This window comes from Tauraco erythrolophus, chromosome 1 (genome assembly GCF_009769465.1).
Source record: "Tauraco erythrolophus isolate bTauEry1 chromosome 1, bTauEry1.pri, whole genome shotgun sequence".
Classification (NCBI taxonomy): domain Eukaryota; kingdom Metazoa; phylum Chordata; class Aves; order Musophagiformes; family Musophagidae; genus Tauraco; species Tauraco erythrolophus.
Window position 1 is genome coordinate 76,616,469 of NC_141465.1, and position 22,579 is coordinate 76,639,047.

Genomic DNA, 22,579 nt, shown 5'->3' on the forward strand with positions numbered 1-22,579 from the left:
GGTAAAGTAAAACATGCATAAATATTTAACACAAACTTTGTGAATGGCACATCAGAAACACTGAAAACTCATCTTCCTTTTGCTATAGAAAAAAAGAAAGAAGTAACATGTTCTAGAAAGTCACCTGAGCTAATTTCCTTGTAGTCTACCCCTTAAAAATAAAAGAATTATGATACGTCAAAAAGAAAATTTGGAGTTCAGCAGATGAACCACTTTTTTCTGCATGCTATCTGAAAAAACACATCAAAATGCACTATTCTGTTTAGGAGCCAAAAACCCCTGCTGCTGGCACCTCTGTTTTCCCCTTCCTATCTTGCCACCTGATCTCATTAGAGAGGCTCATTAGAGAACCTTCCTCCAGGTTCCCCGGTGGAGACTGGGAAGAGAGACACAAACTCAAGGAAATTCTCCTTTATTATGGCTTAAACACGCTTAAGATTAAGATTGTTTAAGGGGTTGTTTTGAAACCTACAAAATAAAAATCAGAAAGTAAGAACGAAGGTGTGATTTAAATAGAGTATTTTTAGCAAATGTAGATGTATACTTTTCAGAATTTAAAGCAGACAAGGCTTTCTCAGATAAGCTCCAGGGACAAAAAGGAAAGAGAATATCTTACATCTGCTGAAAATATTTTCCCTCTCTGTGCTTTGATCAGTCTATCGTCCTCCCATGCCACCTAGCAACTTTTTTTCCTCTTAATCAAGCCAAGCCCAGTTCCACCTCCCCAGCTGAGGGCAGGCACTGCCATTCTCCAAATCACGTATCTCTGGGCACATCTCTTCTCTGAAACAGCATACATATGTCAGCTTTGCACCCACTGTTGTTTTTTTTTCCTGCTGGGTTCTGCGCTATTCTTTCGGAACAGGTAAATCAGCTTTTTCCTCAGCTCCTCAACACCTTCAGCTCTTCTGAAACAGCAGAGACAACGCATCAGATCTTCTGCCCCAGCTGAAACCTTTGCATCCCCTTTGGTAAAGTGTACGCTAAGAATTTCCCTTTCCCCTTCAGCTGGCTGGAGCAAAGGCAGAGCAGTCTCAGTTAAATAAGCACTCTGCACCTAACGTGGTGCGGTGTGACCAGCAGCTCCAACTCAAGGACAAGTTAAACTTCTCACAACAGCAAGTTAGCAGAGATCAAAAGGGATGATAAAGAACTTAACTTTGCCACTCTAGTGCTTGCTCACTAAAGGTCCTAAGAAGTTACTGAATTATTTGAGAACAAAAAAAAGGCCCTTTACATTTGAAGGTGGTGAATGGCCTCATTTCCAATGCTGTTAATTCAACACCCCTAAATCAGCATCTCAGAGAAATGTATTTATTAACCAGAAAACAAGGTTTCACAGATTTTACTTTCTCAACTAAGTATTATACCCACTGTGGAGGATTAAAGGTATGTAGCCTTATTACTCTTTCTTTTTCCACCCCAAAAGCTCTTGCAATTCATTAGATTCTTTATAACTTAATTTTAAAACATAGTATCTCTTAATTTTGTTGCATCTTTTTTCCATCGTGGTTTTACTACACGTTCTTTCCAGCTTCTGTACCATATTTCTGAATGGCTTTGTATTTTATGTTACTCCTTTCCTCCTTCGCTGCCGCCTGTTTTTCCACGGGCTGTGTACCCCTACCTACACCACCTCGTCTGCCCCTTTCTACGTGTTCCCTGTAAGAGGGTTCCCTGTGCAGATCCACCAGAACGAGACCCCCTCACCTCTCCTCTCTCCCTCGCATCTCGGCAGGCACAAGCCTGATCCATTCGCGACGGCTGAGAAGCAAAAGGCGGATACTGCAGGCAACCTAATGGCTATGCCTACTAAACAGGCAGCTGCCAGGCAGGATGTTTATCTCTCTCAAAAGCAGCTCCTTGCACATTCCCAGATGGCGTGGGTGTCTGGAGGAGTAAGGGAAAGGTGGAAAAGTACGGTTTCGATAAACACGGGCTGAAACTTTTGGAAAAACCTGAAGGCTGAGGCATTACTGGGCCAATCGATGGACTGCAGCTTCTGGGCAAGGACACAATATGGCAACAGAGAGACGCAGTAAAAGCAAGCCATGATACTCCACAAATCCCTGACCACCTGAGACTCCAGCTGTGGCCCTCACGGACCTTTCTCCTTTTAGGTTCACAACAGCTCCATTTGCTCTCTCCCACTCGGCCACCACCAACTCATCCAACATCACATCAGCCTTCCAGATGCCTTCTCCAGCTTTCTGAAGGGATGCAAAAACCAAGGGCCTAACGGCAGCCTAGGTCAGGAGGGCTCTGAGGAAAGCCAGTGTGACCTCTGCAAGGGCACCACACTGTTCCTGGCAGTGATCTCCTCCACTTTTCTCCTTCTCGCTTTTCCCAATACACTCACATCCAGGCAAACAGGAACACATACTGTCTTCCTCACACCATAGTTGCACAGCATGAGAAGTACTAGGACATCTATAAAAACAGAGGAGTAAATTCCTATTTATCCACCATCCAAGGGAGTAAAAGGAGAAGTCAAGTCTTTCCTCCTCATTTAAAGGAATCACTGAGAGGATCCCCTCTGGTGAGCCCTATCCCACTCTGCCAACTCTCACCCTTTTAAACATATGTCCTGGCGATTTTCTTCAAACTCCACATGTCCAAGACACTGATATTTCATTCAGAAAAAGAACAGAGTCTAGCTTTCAGTTTCATGTGAAAGATGAAAAGCCCAATCCATATACAACCTAAAAATCTCCAAAAAACCACAGACAAACCAGAAATTACTCATCCCACTTTTTACATTTTTTAATCTTATTTTCTCATGTTTGAATATAGCAATATCATGTCCTTGTACAGACCACGTGGACTCTATCTCATATGGCCTATGACTTGCACGTACTTGCTCAGAAGTTTCTTTCCACCAGTGCTCAATCACCCAATGCTCCCCACAGGCTCTCTGAAGAAAGGTCACTCTTCCCACGTTTGCTTTAACTCACTCTAGATTTGCCTTCTGAAAGGGATGAGGGTAATAAAGCATGACATACTAAGCTCTTTCCTATACGACTCCCTTCCCCAACTGAATTTCATGTTCTTCATCTGTAAACAGATGTCTCTCTCTTCCACTTTGGGTAAGATCTTACATTTTGATAAAAGGGAACAGGAAGCTATCACATGGTGAAGCAGAAGAGAGTTTCTACCCCAGCCTTTCTCAAACACCCATTGAACCTAAATGTTTTAGAACTTTCCCCGATTGCTGTTCCCCATACAACACAAATTAGGTGCAGGTCAGCAGACTGTCAAAAGTCATGCAGGAGGGGAGATTACTGGTCACCCTACATTAACTGCACCAGCCCTGAAACTTTCCAATGCAACTCAATCTGAATTGACTTTCTAGATTAAAAACAGTTTCATCATGTCCTCTAGCACTTGACTGAGATTTATGCAGAGGCAGAGCAGGATAACACCCTATAGAGTGACACCTTACTAGATTCAAATTTCGATAAACCCTGTTCACATCAGCTAGGCTCAAGCAGCCCAGGAGCTGTGCTGCACAGCTGAGACACAACAGCAGTACTGTGTATTACAGTTCTTCATCTCCTGCCCACATTTTATACTGCAGTCATTTGATTAATCTTTTGATTTCACAATGGAATTTTAAAATATGTGGTGGACATGCACAGTACTTTATTACATACCACCTATAAGACTCCACAAAATATACTGTATAATATAACATTATGAATCTCCATTATCTGCAATGGCAAAGTAGTTCCTGCACTAACTCACTGAACATACACTGATTTTGATCCAACAAAGAAAAGAAGTTAAATAGCCAGGCCAAAGGAAAACTGGGAAGCCTAAACAACACATCATAAAACCAACGATTACCAAGTCAAACAGCCACTGCCAAGAAAAGGCTGGGAGGGGAGGGTGGCAGGATTCGTTCTTTCTTTTTTTTTTTTCTTTTTAAACAAGGAAAGTAAAAAAAAAAAAAAAAAAACCCTGCTTAGAAAACCGACACCTACTTGCAAACGCTGCTTCAAAGCTTTTAGCACAATCTCCCAGGGCAGAACAATAGCGGCTCTGTGCTCATAACCAGCTCAGGCTGTTCCAGGCAGGAAGAGGGTGCCCTCGCCTTTTACAGCAAATGTATTTCTCTCTGATGCTTGGGTTTATGAAATCTGGTTGAAGCTCTTGAAAATTCACAGCCTCTGGAGCAGGACAATGGGCAGCAAGTAGGTACTCCAGTGACAGAGGCTGTATTTAGATGTTTTAAGCAAATTTGCCTATCCCAGTCCTGCTCGGTTTCTGCAGTACTCAGGGTGGAAAAGAGGCAGAACCACATTTAGAGATAAGGCTGCATTTCAAAGCACCCCTTGTTCCTCCAGAGTCCTTACAATGCCTGCAAGCAAGCAAAAAGACAACTGTGGACAACAGGTACTCTTTATCTTGCTAGGTAAGAGGAAAGCAGGGATCTGGCATGAGAGCTGTCTACCTGTTAAAAAAAGAAAAAAAATAGCCGTCTGCTGCCAGGTCTATTAAAAAAAAAAAATCTTAAAAGTAGGCCAGTTACAGAGGGTTGGCTTACTCTGTTCAGGGAGCTGCCACATATTGCTCTCCACAGGTTGCCCCAAGGAGGCCTGACCTAAATAAGAATCTATCAGATGCCCCAAGATCGGCATTGATCCATTCAGGGCTCTAAACATCACTCGAGCTCTGGGCTCATCTCAGCAACAAAAGTTAAAAACGTCAAATGTTCTTCTGTGAAAACTCTCTCTCTCAACAGGAAAATAAAGACAGCAGGGACAACAGCTACGGCAAAGAGCTGAAAGCATTTCTTGCAGCGAGCCAGGTGAGCTGCTGTGCTTCTGCTCCGTTTTAGGGCATGACCGGAGAGGTGCTTGTTGCCTCACCTGCAGCCGTCTCTATCGCACATCAAACTCATGCAAGCATCCCTGCTGTGCACCCTGACAGATACGGTCCCATCCCAGGACTCCTGGTGGAAAAAGCCCAGGGAGAAGACTGCAGGAGTCCATAGTGCCACAGCTCCATCCCTGCATGTCTGAGCAGCTGTGAGCAGAGGGCAGAGGAAAGCGAGCCACTGGCTAGATGAACTTTCCTGGCATAAAGGCATTTGGTATCACTGTTTCAGTCTGGCATGCTGTGTAACATACATAAAAGTTCGCCACATGATCATTTCAATCAAAAGGGTGTTTTATGTTCTCACCCAGAGAAATGTCTTGTTTCTGTGTATTCCCTTCACACCCAGAATGATTAACTGCCTGCAGTAAAGTGCCTAGGCTTTAATTCTGATGCTGGTGTGGTTTTTTTAGATACCTGGTGACTTCTGGTAGTCTTACAGAGCACAGTAACGTTCTTCCATTTCTTAAAGGGGATTTTGGGAAAACAAAACAAAGCTGTTTATGTCACTTGTAGCAGTTGCAAACAACCACCCTGTTTGCTAGGCTCTTCAAATCTCAGAGCATCATGGTTAAAGTATTCCACTGTATTGGAAATGCAGCTTTCTCTACATAAACTCATGCAAGTCTTTTCCCCCAGAGTAGCGGATAATCTTAGTGCTGTAAAAGACTTACAGGACTGTTTCTGTACTGCAGTGTAAAGAGAACTGATGAGAGAAACGCACATTCCGAAGATTTCAATGCAAGTTTTGCATTACTGTACAAGAACTGTAACAGTTAATCCGTAAGGTCTGTGACTTGCATATTAAAATGGAAAAAAATGCTGACAGCACAGAAACATCATCAAAATCCTTCCTCCCAAATCTAAAACGCTCACGGGAACAGAAGATCTATGTCAAGTAAGTTATTCTAGACACATACTTCTACATCTTGCAATGTAAGTGGAGATTATGGTGTGATACTCTCTATGGTAAGTGCTCCATAAGGGATATAAGTTTTAGCTACCATTTGTAGAAAGTGTAAATGATAAAAAAAACCCAAAACAACCCACAAACCACAAAAGGAAAAAAAACCCAGAAATAACGGTTCACCAGAAATATTCTGGAGTTACTTTTACATAAAAATCTTGAAATCTTATTTTACTGTACAGGTAATGAAATCCACTTAGTTTGTCAGTAAATTTAAAACATTCATTTGCTCCTGACTTACACCCATGCTGGCTACTCTCCATTGGGATGCTCCTTGCTTCCATATTTGAGAAAGAGCAACTGGCACAAAGAGAAGTGATTCAGTTAAAACCTTATTGGAGGGCGGGAGGGGAAGGGAACAAAAAAAAACAAACAACAAAACCCAACAGATTGGGCTTTCTGCCAAATGCCTCTGGCTTCTCAGGACAACTAAGCAAACAGCCCTATTTCTGCTAGGACACCTGCAAGAGCAGAAATGTCATCAAATCCATAAACAGTTACTGACCTGCCAGAACAAATGTCATAAAACAAAATTAAGGCCCATCATCCAGTTAAAAGGATTTCTGAGAGCGATTTACAATGGCAATCTATACACGTGTACCCCGGGCAGTACGTGATTAGCAGCGCTCTGTCACAGCTGATCTGGCATCTTGCAGCTCTCACTGTGCCTAGAACTTCACAGGGCAGGGAGCACATCCGTGGAGTGAACAACCTGCGCTCCCCTGTTAGTAAATACCAATTCCCATTCCAAACTCCAACTTCAAAGTACTGCTTACATCTCCTTGGAAAGAAAAGCTGAGTGATTTTCCTTCAACTGTAGTCATCTGTGGTGAATTTCACTATCAGTATGTCAACGTGTAATTACAATCATCCATCTATGAAAGCTGGGGGATGGAATGGGAAAAAGGATATGTCTTTATTTCTCAGGCATTAAGGAGAGAATTGGGGATTTTCCAAGAATCCAGAAACTGGAGAACAAGAGTGATGGAAAACTTCTGGCTGTCATTTCTTCTGATAGGCATCCGGATCCACAAATACATATACATGTGTGTGGGACACCATGGCTTTAAACGACAACAGGGAATTGCCAGATCAAGCTGACTTTCACTTCTGAACACAACGGCTCTCGCATCACCAGAGGCATATCAAGTGACACGTCTGGACTCCATTTCTTGGTCTATTCACCCAGGCAAGATCAGCTACTGGATAAACAAACATCACAGAGATGTTTATCTCGAGGACTGGACTACCTCACCGCTTCAATGAAAAATCAGTTGCCCAAAAACACCAGCAGTTTAGGAAGCGAAATTTCCCTCTTGCCCTAGATTTAGGAGAACCATATTGTTGGCGAAGAGCGGCCCCTCACCAAAGGCTGGTATCTCGCATTTAACCAGCCCAGAAGCCTGTAAAGGAAACCACAAGTAGCTAGTAATCAGCTCGTAAGCAGCAAAAAACCCCAAAGGCCTCAAGCCAGAGAAGATTTCCAGAGGAAGTGATTACCCAGACATTCACAAGACATGTAGTCCATCTTCACAGCAGAAGCTGCAAAATAAAGGCTACAAGGTCGAAGCGAAGGAAATGAAAACAAATGAAAACAGTTTAGAACAGAAGTGCTAGAAAAAATGTGAGATACAAGTTGGCCAAGTATTAATATTTTTTAAGGCGATAAAGATAATACTGCAAATTTATCAACGGAGAATAAAATCATCATATTTCAAAAAGTCTTTTCTCTCAGCATGAAAAAATAATCTACATGGCCCATCAAGCAAACGGAGTCATACAGACTTCTCCAGACCGACTGGATAATCTATACAAAACCTGAAATTGATCTGATCCCATTCAGCTCTAGACAAAAAGGGGAAAAGCTGAAACGGGCAGCTGAAAACACCTGTATCTTGAATTGAAGAAGTTCAAACTGAGCACCATGTCAAATCCAAAGAAATACAATCATCAAAACAGAGGGTTTTGTTGTCTAATAGTGACAACAAATGTAAATAAACTCTGTAAAAGCAGAGCAGATGACTTTAACAGTTCGCCACATGTAAACTTCCCTAGCATCAAGGGCAAAGGAAGGAGAACACATGCAACAATTAAATTTCCCCTTACACTATCACCCAGCAGCTTGTGATTTCTCTTTTCACCCAAATCAGAACTCTTCTAGGAGAGAATGTGGAGGCGTCATTAAAGCAGAAAGGTCAGTGCTACTGGTAGAAATGAGGGCAGAAGGAAAAGCAAATCTCAGAAGCAGATAAGAAGCGATGATTTTAAATGGGTGGCATTCTCACTGCCATCTCATCTGAAATAACTGTTTGCCCACAATTCAGTAATATCCAAAAAACTATTTCTTGGAGGGGTGGTACGGGGCCTCATCCATACACATTGCTTCCTTGACATCTTGCACATCCAATCTACTCTGTGTATAAATTAAGAAGGTGTTTTGTCTGCTGATCTGGGAAAAATAGTGCAGCCTTTCAATTAGGGCTCTTTTTATCCCTGTGCAGCACAGCCAGTAATAACAGCAATTTTTAAATAATTGGGATTTATATAGACTCCACAAAGTGCTTAGCCCTTTGAAGAACAAAGTTGACTCACCAAGTCACACTGACTATGAAAAATAAGAAGTAGCTTAAGAGAATCTGAACTTGCAATTTTTAGTAATGCTTGCTGAAGCTGCCATAGGACAGCCTTTTCAGCACTGCAGTTGGGTTTTACATATGTAAAGCTACACAATTCCAAAGGGAGACAAAACTCCAGGTGTCCAATAGCATCTTCTTTCAATTCCCCAACTTTATTTCCTAATGTGGAGTCTACCAAGAACCAAGTAAAACATCCTTGAAAAAGAACACAGAAATTTGGTTCTTATACAAGAGCTGAGGTATGTGAGAGATCAAAAGGAAATCTCTTGGTGTAAAACATGATTTGCAGACGGTGTCACCAAGGTATATTTAAGTAATTACTTCTTCTGTGCAGTTTGGATACACAGAACACGAACCTCTTACCAAAAAAGTGTTCCACAGTAACTAGACACACAAACTTCCTTTACAAACTACGAGTTGGAAGGTGAGTGGGGGAGAGGAAACAACTTCAAAACAGAAGTGGAAGAGGTGACGAGATTCTTCACTTCCCTCCAAAAGAAATAAAAGTAGCTGTAGTGAAGGGGTGGTGGTAGTGGATTATTAAAACAAGGTACATAGTGATGGGAAAAGGTGAAAAAAACACTGCCGATTAAAACCAGGCACTTTGCAAAGGGCATGCAGCTCTTTTCTTCTACCACAACCATTTGAAGCAGTTATGCTATGAGGAGAATGTTTTCCGCATCCCATTCCTGTTCTCACAAGCTCTGGGCAGTTCAGCAAACACTTACCTGCTCCAGGTAAACATAAAATAAAACTGATAAAGGGTTTGTTTGCTTTTTGCTCTGACCAGCAGCATCAATTACCTGTGAAGCACTAAAATAGTTGGGGCACCCCTGTTTACTTTTCCATGTTAATTAGCAGTAGAGGTCAACACAAGAAATCTTTCATTAAAGATACAAAAACATGTGATCTGACCCACTCTGGATGTAGGTCTCCATATGCTTTCATTGGTGACAAAAATCAATCTCTCCCTTCACATGCTTGCATGGCTCATCGCCATCCTCCCCAGGCCAAAACTCACAAACAGAGCAGACCAAAGCCCACCCTGACCTCCCACGGAATGGAGCAGCTCATACCAGCTCCCCACTGCCGCTGGCACCTGCACCCATGGAGCCATTCGGTGCACCAGGGCAGGGCACCAGCCTCACTAAAAGAGACCTCAGGGGCAGGAAAGGCAGAGAGGAATTAGGTTTTAGCCCAATCAATTCTGATTGATAGGAGTAGCAATCAATTTACAGAATGAGCCCGCTGGTAATTGACTTGTGTAAATGAAGGGGAGAGAGGGGAAAGAAAACCCAGCAGGGAACAAGAGTAGCTCAAACACGCTGTGGCACCAAGCACTGCATCAGTTGCAAGCAATCATCAGTTGCTTGAATTTATATGGCAGGCTTTCATCCAGAGGCATGATCTGTAGGAGAAAGAGGAAGTAGTTGGGTTTTTTTTTAACTTAGACCAAGGGATATAGCTGAGGAGGATGATGGGAGAGCAAGCCATGGCTTACCCAGTCAGTGGGGTGGCTGCAACAGCAGGGGCTGAGCAGCAGCTGTGAGCAGTCATGCTGGCAGGCCTCAGAGGGGTGTTAAACATCAGGAGAACTGTGGCCTCACTCAGTTTTCATGGATAGATATGAAAACAAAGCTAACATTCCCTCAAGTCAACGCCTCAGATCTCAAACAAAAAAAGTCCTTCTTAAACAGTCGTCTTGCAGACCACCATAAGCATGCTGTTTCAGTTTTAACAAAGTAGTTTAGCCCATGGGCAACAGGACGATGCACCTACACACTGTTGAGAAGCATCAAAGCCCAGCAAAACTGTGCCTGGAACTATACACCCATCAGCTTCTGGAAACTCAGGGCTGCAAGAGTGTTAAAAATGCCAGCTATTCTCAGGCATGACTCACCCATCAGTAATGCAAGGAGCTGGGCTCATTTGTGCTCCAGATCTCCTGGGGAGCAGGATCCTGGCACATTCCAGCGACCTTTCCTCTCCCCTCACAAGGTCAGAGCTGGCACGCCGAACCAAGGTGCATGCCTGAAACCATGCAGTCCCTGGGCCTGCTTTTCCAGTCCCCAGAACAGCAGGTATTTTCACCTGTTCATGTAAATCCCCACCTGGTCTGCAGTAGAGGAGGCACGTGGACTCCTTTACCTCCTCCCCTGGGCAGGGATCTCCATGCACAAGCTACCCTAGGTGCTTGTTTTCTCAAGCACACCTCTCTGTGAGGCTGAAAACTGTTCTCACAAATGTAATTGTCTGGCCTACCAACAAAGAGGAAGATGCTTTTAAACTTCAAAGATTTATCAGCTATACTTAACCATTCTGATCACTGGGACAAAGTCATAACTCTGTGGCTGTGATGCTGTGCCACAGCAAAGTCATTTTTGGAAGGGACCAAGCATGTGAGACGGAGAGAGATTTAGATAGTGCTTACAAAACATACACATCCACATCATGTCTTGAATCTTCCAGCAAGACTGCAAGTCCAAAGAGTAACGTCCGATGTTTTTTAAACTTTACCAGGCGACTACCGCACTTGGAGATGGAAGAAATATGAATCATATTTTACCTAATGACCATGTGATGAATAGACTCACATGTTATCGTTAATCAGTGGAACCTTCATTAGGTCTTTGGACAATTTTTAGCAGCAGAGCAATCCTGAAATTAACTGATAAATTTTGATCCACACTGATGTGCCAGCTTACTGCTCTGTCACTTTCATAGTATTACTAAGGTACAGCCTACTTCACTGTTGTAAATTTACAGTCACATATTATTCTTTGATAGAGTAATCTTTAGACTTATTCTAAGAACATTTTATTCGTGACTGAAATGAAAGTAAGCAGCTGAGCTAGCAGAAAATAAATCAGACCAACTGTATGAAGTGATCCAGTGGCTGAGCTCAAATGAAAGTTCTGCCTTCCACTTAAAACAACATAAGGGATGGTAAAAATCACTTGTAAATGTGCAGCAGAGCAGAAATTATCTAAATGCCAACTACGTGAGATTACCTGTACTACCATAGTTATTTTCTGCTGAACAGTGTTCGCCTGAGCAGTTTTTACTGTTGCAGACCACTCTGGCATTGCTCTGACAAAACCCTCTCAAGATGCATGGGAATTCAACTCACCAGAAACATCTGAGAGGCTCTGCACGCTGTGTGCATGGATCTAATACACTCATTTCTACGGAACCTATGATCTCTTTTGGCTTCTCACAGCTGCAAAAATACCTGCAGATATATTCAACCAAGCATATACCAAAGTAATGCCCTCCTCCAGAGTCTGAGGTAAATTGAATACTCTGAGGCTGTTTTGTCAAGGAGCTACAGTACAGCATTACCAAAACACCAAGTAGCGTAGCTGCTGCTAGCCAACAGACCACTTGGTCAAAACCAAAGCAGTTGGGAGTTATGTCCACTTAACAGTGATAGCTGTGTGACTGAAGTAAGAGCAGCCAAAGTAGGTGGCAAGACACTGCTACAGGGAGTAGGACCTAGCATGCAAGTGAGAAGAAAACTAGAAGTCCTGCTGGCCCCCTCAACAATAAGGAAACAGAGACAGAACAGCAGCTAGAGGGGAGTAGAGCTTCAAATTTAACAGAAACCTACAAGAAGAGAAGGAAGATGGCAGTTCACCATCATCTTTGAAATCTATCAATATCTAACAATTCCACTCCATGAAACTTCATAAATCTGAACTGCTGTTTTACAGTATGTTAAGTATATTATTATACTGTGGTGTTAGAGCTGTTGTGCTAAATACAATTTATAGAAGGGTCGGGAGCTCTTTTGAAACCATCAGATCATTAGGTTATGGTACATGAATTAAGCAGGTGTTCGGCATCAGGTACAGTGCTTTCTGGAAAGTTCAGCAATATATTTGAAAGGAACACTTAACTTGCCTTCACGGCAATGCTGTACTACTTTTAAAGAATCAAGTAATTAGCAACTCTGTAAACAGAAGGGTATCCATGAGCGTTCAACATCAAAAGCACTACATCAATTTGCAATTAAAAGGCGAGATCCTGTGCTCTCTCTGATCCCATTTGGAGTCAGTGGAAAGAATGGCACATAACACTTTTCAGGGTCAGATCCACAGGAAGATGCATTCATTTGACTTCTGTTACCACTTCACTTGGAAAATACTTTAACCTCGGAAATGATGAAAGCAAAAACAATACTGAATTCATTGCAGAACTCATTTTCAGGAAGAGTGTTCTGGGAACATAAAGTGAAGTGCCACAAAAAAAGCTCCTCCACATTTCCAACATGCTGCTGTAAACTGCAAGTTCTTGTGGAAATCAAGGGAAATCTTGAAAGCTCTTTAGAAACTATGAAGATTCCCTGGTGAAGCTCCTATGGGTCAAACATAAATTATGTACCTTATTATTGACATGAGTCTATTATTAATTCTGTCCACAACATCCCATATGCTCCATCCCATATGCTCACTTCTCTCAACTTTCGCTTTACGCTTTTCACTCTTCTTCATGTAGAATGCACTCACCTTGCCTAAGTCTCCTGAAAGACCATTTTTACCACAGTATCCATACAAAAAGAGAGTGAAAGACATATATTTTAAATTTCTTAATAAGCTAAAAATTTACACCAGAAAGTCAGGGCCCTTCCTCTCTGTTCTGAGTACATATTTAATATCTGACCTACTTTAACTATGGTTAAAATCAGACTGCAAAGTCTTACATGGCCTTATCTATTTTGGGAGGTGCTTGGCACACCTTTCTGCACTATAAAAGGCAAGAAAAAATATATGAGCGTGTTGCATACCAACTCAGATCCTGATGTTGTAGAATACCACCAGGAATACTTCTTCAATGACTTTAGCAAGTACATGCAGTTGGAGAAAAACTCAAAACCAGCAAAGCACCTGTTCAGCCTCTACAACCTCATGAGACAGCAAAAGGAAGGAGCCAGGATGGTGCAGGTCAGTGGGTTCTTCATTACACCTCTCCAAAGCGCAGAGAGGAACAAACCAGACAGCAGGAGTTGTATTTTAGAAGACTTTCTCTGACAATTGGGGTATGTCATGTATTCCAAAAGCAAAGGAATTTTTGCTTTTCTAGCTTTTCAAAGACTGAAATTGCCATAAACGGAACCCAGTAACACCTTGACTCTGAAGAGATTTGTCCTGTTTCGATAGTTAGTATTCTACCTCTTGCTTCAAAGACCTCAGAGACGGCAGAACAACTTGTGACGCTTGCAGCCGGCCGTGGAACTGCTAGGTTTGGATTCATACCTTAGAGGCTCAGGACTGGCATAACTAAGTCTTCAGATTTATATTCAGCTCTACATTGAAATTCAGTTGCAAACCCAGAATGTGAAATGACCTATGCAGAGTGTAGAGATCTCTTATTCCTTACAGTCTTCACCTTTACACCAGCGGTTTTTGCTTGCATGGAAAACATTAATACTCAAAAAAACTTACAGAACAAGCCAGTGACATCAATAATTTCTGTTATCGACAGAATGTTTGTCCCCTCTCCTTCATCCCAGTTTTGATGCCAATCTAACTCGTTGGGATCTTGCACATCAGGTTGCCTGGCAGAGCTAATGGAAAAAAACCCACAACTTATCTCCCATTGTGTAAACCTCAGTGATTCTCCTCAGCTTCTCGTAAGAACATCTGGAAAGCAACACCATCCAAGAGGATTGCTAGAGGGTTGGAGGGCATGAGAAGGGAAAAATCCTTCTGAATATTTGTGCTATATTTAAACTTCAGACCAAAACTTACACTTGGAGTGAATGTCTCTCTGCTGTAGGAATGCAAAATTCCAAGCACTGAACAAGGATGTGCTAAGCTTTTCACAACATATCCCGAAGCAATGGCATTACTGCACACTTGTAAAAGTGGTGAGTACAGTGCCTCTGTCTTCCGTTGCAATTGTTGCAGGGACAGAAAACCAAGCAAAAGGAAATTTCAACAGTGCACTGGGGGAAAAAAATCTCAATTTTCAACATAGAAAGTTTATCTGTTTTGCAGAAATACCTCCTACAAAGGTGCAAGGGGGAGCAGAGAGGATGGAGTAAAATCAGAGCAACTCAGACAAAATTTCAGAAGAAAGTGTTTTAGTTTGTAATTCAAAATTTACATAAAATTGGAGCAGTATCAGAATCAATTGTCAGTGAAGGCAATGAGAGCTACTGACACTTAACTAAGTTGTGGAAAGAACATCCAGGACATGCGCTTATATTCATTTTACTGTTTGGGTCCATAAATCTAGGCAACTCTCTTTTGAAAAACAAACTGGCTTCATTTTCTTAGTACCATCTGACCTCAACAAGTTATTTGTGCCAGGTGCTGTTTCCCTGCCCCAGCCTAGCAGGAGCAAAGGTGTAGTTCACGCTCTGTACAAAGGAACACGTAGGAGAGGTCAAGACAGATACAGGAGGACTGCACAGAAAGCTAGCTTTTCGGGGAAGCATATTCCCAAGATGAGTAGTTCATGTAATTGATATCCTTGTGGGGACTAGTCACCACATCTAAATCCAGTAATATCAAAATTAAGTCATCACCAGTAAAGAGCTTCTTAGTCTGAACTGCCAGTACTACACAGAGCATTTGAGACTAACAGCGGCCTGTTCACATAAAAGACAAGAGAAGTTGATGTAGCTTATTAGTGAACTAAATAAGCAGGAGCTACACTGACCTTCAGGATTAGGGACCCTGCAGGAGTCAACCAGTAAACTTACCACTGGAGTTAATTGCCTTTTTATTTTCCTGTATGATTGGCAGACAGTGACTTTAGTCATCGCCAATTCAAGATAAAGAAATGTCAATGTGACACCTACGTGATACCTCAGCTAACTAAGGTACCAGAAGAGAGGTACCACTGGGAACACAAAGGTGTGGGCTGGTGTACTCTACTGAGGAGGAGAAATAATTTACAGAGTTCCCTGCTGCCACAGTCATAGTGCTACTGCTATTTTCACACCTAACTAGGCTACACTACACTCTCAGATGCAGCACAGACATGCTCTTGTTCATAGCAAGACAACTATCCTTACAGTAATGCAAAAAGTATTAAACAATGACAGACATCCTACATTCACCAGAACTCACGCTGTAGAGAGTGAAAACAGCAGATTCTTCTGTTTTCCTTTGCCTCTGTGTTTTTCCAGTGTCTCAAGTGGTGGCTAATCTGTAGCACTGAGGTCAGAGAGCTTAATGTGCAAGTTCATAAGTAAAGGCAATGTTTCTAAAACACACAACAGATCAAGGGAGAATTCCAGCATAAAGATGTACAGTTCAAAACACCACACTTTCTTCTTCCTTTACTACTTTTTACATCAGCAAACAATCATTACAAAATTATGGTTACATCTTATACTCGTACGCTAATTATGGCCCATTATTAATTTAGATATTCATGCTCTTCCTAATTTACACGATTTTACTCTTACCCAAAGTCATAAACATCTGATTTCCTTCCAAATAAAAAGCCTGGTTGCTATAATATGCCTAGTGATGTCTACAGAGTCACTCATGCACCTCCCTCTGTTGGACTTAAGCTTGTCTGGTTCTACTGAAAATAGAAAATGGAGACAGTAGAAAAGTCTATTTTGCAGGTATTCTGGTCAAGGTGGAAAGGTTTTACTGGACAGAAAGGTTGGGCCTCATGCTAAATTTCTGGGGCTTAGAGCAGTGTTCAGGAATTTGTTTTCAAAGGAGCTCTACACGTTTTCTCACCTTGAAACATAAAGTGTCATGTAAGATACATCTTGCTGGCTTAGTTCACTTCTACAGCTGGTCAAATAAGCCCTTTCAGTGGTTTTAAGATTTCACTTTTCCAGTATAAATAAAGTTGGCTACAAGGTTGCTTTTCTCCAGTCACTAGGTGTCCTGCACACAAAAATAATATTTTTCATCTCACATCCAGTTATAATGGCACATAAACGTTCATCAACGTCAGTTACATCGTACAGAGCTTGTACAATGGTATCTAACTTCTACTGGAGTTTTTTTTCGGTCAACTGTATCTTTCAGAGCATTCCTAGGTGAGGCAGTCTTGCTTTCTGCTGTATTTCTTTTTGGGAGAGTTTTAATTAAAACTTGCCTTCTACCCCTTACTCCATTAATGTATATGATATCATAATGCAAAATCTACTAACAATAAATGACAAAACCTTCCATTTGTTTTCTGTATATAACAATAAGAGTGAAACCACAATTGCTATTGCTGATTATGACTGTAATAACAAGATGCAATGATTTAAGTTGGTTGTATTGTTTTCATTCTTAAAAAGTCACACCGTTGACCAACTTATCACAGAGATAACTAAATTACCATATTTATTTCCATATTTAGTGATCTAAGTAATGGAACCCATAGCTGGCTTTCATGCAGCTTAGAAGTTTAAGGAAAGGACTCACCTATACGTGGAAGTTTAGCCCGCATTAAGATTGGCCTGAGTTTAAAACACATTAGTTATGAGTAACGAGTCAAAAACAGTAGAATTCCTAAAATGTCAACAGGTTAATAGGAGCCACAAAAAAAGCAATGCAAGATAGGTATCTGTTATTTTATTAGAGTAAAAGTTTTCCTCTGAAGTTAACTTCTCCAGATTCAGAGGTTTATGAATGATGAAGGTGAACATGCCCTTGCAATCCTCCTTGACCACAGCTTTAAAAACAGTGTACCAGAGTGGAGGTATCCCATTCTGCTTCAGAGGTGGTCTTAACTTGGACCTTTGCACAGACAGCCTAATGCATTGACATCTCAGACAGTGGAAGAAAAATATGTGTAACTCATAAACTGCTTCTGTCGCAAAGTCACAGGGGAGGCACCAATGAAATACAACCTTCTCCCTACCTCCCCTGGCAACGTAGTAAAAGTTAAACAAAGCAAAAATGTCAGCAATTTAGTGTCAAGCAATTTGGAAACTACCTGAATCAGGCAGACAGACATTCGGAATCGCTGTACTAAAACATATGCTTCCCCTCACCCTTAGACTTAAGTGCCCATATTGCTGCATGCAATTGTTTCTTTTGTTAACAAGCTGCATGGGCCTTAAGAGACTGCCATGATACCAAAAACTTCGTAGCAAGGTGTGGTCTGACAGGATGCTGATACGCATACTGTACTGGGAGCAGGAGACAGCAGTTTACCAAATCATTTTTTGATGAAAAAAATAACCTGGCCACAAAAAGTTATCCAAAACCAACAGTCAGAAACAGATTTTAGAGGGACAATCACCATCTGCTTCCAGCCAATATGGTCAACAATAAATTCAGCTACTTTTAAAGCATTTTTATTTTCTTTCGAGGTGATGTATTTGACTTCTTTTGCTCCTCCAGTTTATCTTCTCTGAAAGTCGGACAAAAAAGAGCTGGTAGAAAGCCCCTGCATACATAGAAGAATAGACATGAGAAGAAATACCATCAAGGAGGCTTCAGCTGCCAATATTCCTTAGCTGCCAAGCTTTCACCTGAGTACCTTCCTTTATCGCTCCTCTGCATGGTGAGCAGATGGATTCACAATTTAAGTATCTGGTGGTATCACAAATCAGCGAACCTCAGCTTGACTGAAGTCCTGGAAGCAAGAAACCAATTAATTGTTTTAAGCTTGCAGAAGCCAGACAACCTAGAGGAGTTCTGCCAAGCAAAGATGGAAGAGAATTTATAGATGTGATTGTGAACTCCTGATAGACCGACACTGGTTAGAAAAGGTCTGGTTCATTTCAGAGTGATGGGAACAGGTTTCCAACAGCATAAGGAAAAAATGTGATGGACAGCTGGAATAACATTCAATTTCAGCTTCTTTCTACAGGTGTCTCAAATTCTCATTTTCACCTCTGATCTTGCTGTTGAGTAATCCCTGTGCAACATCTAGGATAGGTCCACCTGCTGCTCATACTTCAGCTGCACCCCAGCACTTTCTCTCCTTGAGGGCAGTATAATGCTTCACACTGTGTTGTTTCCTCTGTTACCACAACCCAAACATCACTTCAAGCTTTGTCTCCTAGATGACCTCCTGTTTTCCACAGTGAGCTTTTTTAATCTCTTCCCTTTATACACTCTTGCAGCTCTTTTCGGAAACGTCTGCAAATTAACCAGCTATCTTCTTCAATGCTGTGCACTAAAACCAGCCACAATGTTCCAGTGGTATTTCTCTAATGCCAAACGCAGATGTAATACACTTTCGCAAGACCTGTCTGGCATTTTCCTGGTGAGGGACCCATGGAGCGCACATGAAGTGTCATGATGGAAGAATCACGCATGGAGCTTCTGCTCATCTGACTATCAACCATGATTCTGCATCATGTCACACTGGCTTGTTGTTTTCTACAGACTTGTAATGGTGAAGGTAACTTAGCACAGAAGCAACACAGCAGTAAAAAGCCTGCAGGGAGCCTGCAAGCAGGGTTTTTTTCCAAGTATTTGTCTGAAGTGTACTAACACTAGGATTGAGTAAGTAAACTTTCAAGTTGAGCAATGAACCGTCATCTCTTTCCCTTCTCCCACTACACAGGTACGCTCACAGTCTCATACTGCACCCATTTACAATGACATTTACCAGCCTCCCTGTTTAAGCACTATACTGCAGTCATACGTGGAACGAGATAGCCAGTTGCTGTGAAACGTTGGGCCAACCCCACATTTTCTGTGTGATGCTAGGGATGACTGACAAACTGGCAGAGAAAGCTAAAGATAAAGCCAGTTTGATTATTTACAGATTCCCAAACTCAAACCTGATAAGAGTCCGTAATGATTTACAGCCAGCTGCTGAGCAGACTCACAGCGGTCCGTAGTTCGCAAGGACAGAAAACACAGGGCTTCTTCATCGGGAGATCAGAGCAGCAACACCTACCACGCACTCAGCGTCCAGTGACTCGTGCAGAGGCAGAACCCCAAGTCCTCCATCAGTGGAGCTGGCTAATTACAGCTCTTTTCAATTATCTGTGCTTATGCAGTCCTTGCCTCTTTCCTGTCAAGGAGATGAATTTGCTAACGTCAAGGGCCCAAAATACCCTTTTCTATCTTTTCCATTGTTTCATTTCATTCTGTTGTCTATTAGCTTCCCCTTTATCAAAGTCAAGAAATACAAAAGAGTTTTGAAAAGAAAAAGCGAGCAGACAGAGCAATAATTTATGTAATTCTAGCATCAATAAACAAAAAGCCCCCTGTTTATACATTTCAAACCTTTTCTGTGGTAAAAGTTCTTCCTGGGATTTCTTCTGCACCTTCCCAACAGGTGACTTAACTAGTACCTGCAGAAAGCATGCTGTTGAGTAAAATTCACATACAGATAGTCCCCAACACTACCAAGTCTCATCTGGAGCGGTTTAATCGTACTGCTTCTCAAGGAGAAGACATTAAAGGAGAGACTCCACCTTTTGCAGATGTAATTTCATACCCATCATCAAAACAGCTATTTTGAAAACCTACTCTTACAAGCTACAAATCTCTTGCAAGTTTACGCATCTTACGCAGAGACAAGAGACATGAAATTCTGTGCATTAACAGGATGAAAAAGCAGCTTCACAGCAGTCATTACTTATAGGTACTAACAGATACAGTTCACAAAAAAAGTAAGAACATTAATATTACAGAGGCTTGGTTTCTCCCTGTATATTAAAAGCATACATCATGGGTATGCTGCAACATTATTTTAAAATGTTTAAGGCCCCATTGCCAAACTGTTTCTCTGCCTAGAAATTCAGTCCAGGAAGAAAGCCTGAAAAATCTTTGCTTACTATTTGCAGAAGTAAAAAGATTTCCTTGTAACATATCTATAAAACTGATTTGTGCCTGTGGACAAATGCCTCTAACCCTGTACCATAACCCTCTACGTCTAATCATGGTGCTGGTTTGCTCTATGAACTGTTCCCCTGACAAGATGAGCATCCAGTTTAAACGGCGGTGGCACAGCTCCTGAAGAATGCTAGAATGGATGCCCTCTTTCTATGGAGAAGTTAATGGGAAGAGGTATTGAAAAATAAACTATATTGGAATAGCTCCACTCTCCCTGTAGACATGCTGATCTGAAATAAAAGTCACTTTATTCTGAAAATAATTATTTCCCTTACAAAGCTCAGTGGTAAACCTGGCCTTGAAAGAACTGACTCTCTTTTTAGCTCATAACACAAAGAGCCACAGAATACGAACTTTGTGCAAATAACTTGCTCAAAGAAAACTAAAAAGTTGCTTGCCTTGGTAGACACGCAAAGAAAAAAAAAAGTCCGTTTTTTATCAAAATGTTAACTCGGACTGTAATTTGTCTTTTTACAACTAATGAGCAACTCAATCCTTTCAAGACTGATTTCGATATGGTGGGCTTCTGAACAACAGCTGTTAAGTAGCCCCTTTCTGCACCTTGCTGGAACACAAGCGTGTGGGGGACCAGGAGACAGGCCCCTGTTTGCCTCTCCTAGGACAGGCAGCCGGAGAACCACTAAGGTTTAGAACTCAGCAAGTGCTGGAAAAAAGCTAAGTAGAAGCAGTTTACTGGCAACAAATTGCTGAAACCCTTGGGAAAAAAAAAAAGTAAATTGTGGCTTCCTAAGCACAGTTCATTCCTTGGGAGTCCTGTGAGGTTGCTCAGCAACATACCACAATTACGGTGGGTCAAGTCCTCCGGACATAATCTAGCCTATTGACTTTAATTCAACTACCTCTGGCATAAGGTACTGCCAACTGTGAGCAAGGAGGAAACAGAAGCAATGCAGACTAGAGAGCTCTCAGAAGATGTTGGGAGGAAAGCTCACACGGTTTCCAAATGTTTTACCCAAATTATTCTGATCTGCTCAATTCAAAATACGTGTTCTACAACCATTCTTTGAAAGAAATAATTCAGCAACAAATTTTAATTTTATAGGAAATCAAGAACCTAAGTCCACTGATGCAGAGAGACATTTTTTGAGGTCAAACCATTTTCCAGTACTGAGAGTCCTGATACAGATAACTCTCAAAAAACCCAACACCTAATCTTGATGAAGAATTCTCAACCAAAATACTTTCCAGCCTATCAAGCATAGCTGTTCATGACGACCTTGACCAAAAGGTCACCCTTCCCTCTTGTGCACAACGTGACCCTTCCAAAACCCATTCAGCTAATATATCATTGGGAAACTTCACTGTAAGCCACAGTTCGAATCTATCACACATGACTCTCTAACCTTTCAGAAGGACAGAGCTGCTTTGAGATGTATATATATGCTTTTTTTTTTAGGGAAGGACAGCTATAAATAGTAGATGAGACCTTGGGATGGCATAAAGTTCCACTGAGTATTTGGCTGTACATAAAACACACACAGCAGCTTTCTGACCCAGGCTGCAGCATGCATGGCACAAGCAGCAGAGTCAACAATCCTTCTGCATGAGCATCCCTGGCAAAGTCCCGAAAATGCTAGCTTTACTACAAAAAAGGGAGATCATATGGGCTGGAGGAAAAGAAATTTCTTCAGAAAACATTTCCTTTTTCAGAGGAACTGCAGTATGGCTCTTAAGCCCAGGCTTATAAGGAATATTAGTCCACCCACTGAAACCCAAGTATTGTTGGGGGCTGGGGTGGGGGGTGTTCCTCCTCAGAGAAACACTTAAACCCATTGTTTTTATTAAAAATTCACTTTCAACTACTTACACAAATTTTTTCTAAAATACCTTTCTTTGGGATGAAATCTAGGTTTGAAGTTCTCTATTTAAATCACTGAGAAGAACAATGATCACAGGGAAAACAAACCCACCACCTTATTGCATTAAACAAAGCATGTAGTTGTGGATTTAGGGTTTTTGATGGATGCAGGTTTAAAACTGATGGCCTGAAAGCTGGAATAATCCTAGACCCTAGTATTTCACACAGGCATACGTAATAAAGATGCTCAACATGGTCCCTTGGACCCTTCCCATGGGCAATGCACCCCAGCCTGCTTATCGACAGCAGCACGCTGCCATATGGCTGCTCCCTACCAAACCTCAGCTAATTACTGAATGACATTCAGTTTCCTTAACAGAGGTGTTTTTAGAAGAAACCAGCAGAAGCCATAGAGAAAACTTTTCAGTACAAACTCATAGCAGGATGCACAGAGACACAACTGTAAATACACATACGTGTAATTGCAAACACACACCTATTTCAGCCT

The 22,579-nt window shown here is 41.7% G+C and overlaps 1 protein-coding gene across 3 annotated transcripts in view; it reads right to left on the bottom strand.

Moving 5' to 3' along the window:
* The window catches only part of FARP1 (FERM, ARH/RhoGEF and pleckstrin domain protein 1), a 183,250-nt gene that overhangs the window by 113,931 nt on the left and 46,740 nt on the right, over positions 1–22,579 (bottom strand). Inside the window, exons 2-3 of one of the 3 annotated variants that reach the window (XM_086611142.1) lie at positions 10,449–10,471; positions 2,722–2,741 (exon numbers count right to left, since the gene is read on the bottom strand). The exons of the other annotated variants lie outside the window; for them this stretch is intronic. Coding sequence (XP_086467268.1) covers positions 2,722–2,741; positions 10,449–10,471 — 43 coding nt within the window. The remainder of the gene's footprint in view (positions 1–2,721; positions 2,742–10,448; positions 10,472–22,579) is intronic. 3 annotated transcript variants of the gene reach the window in all.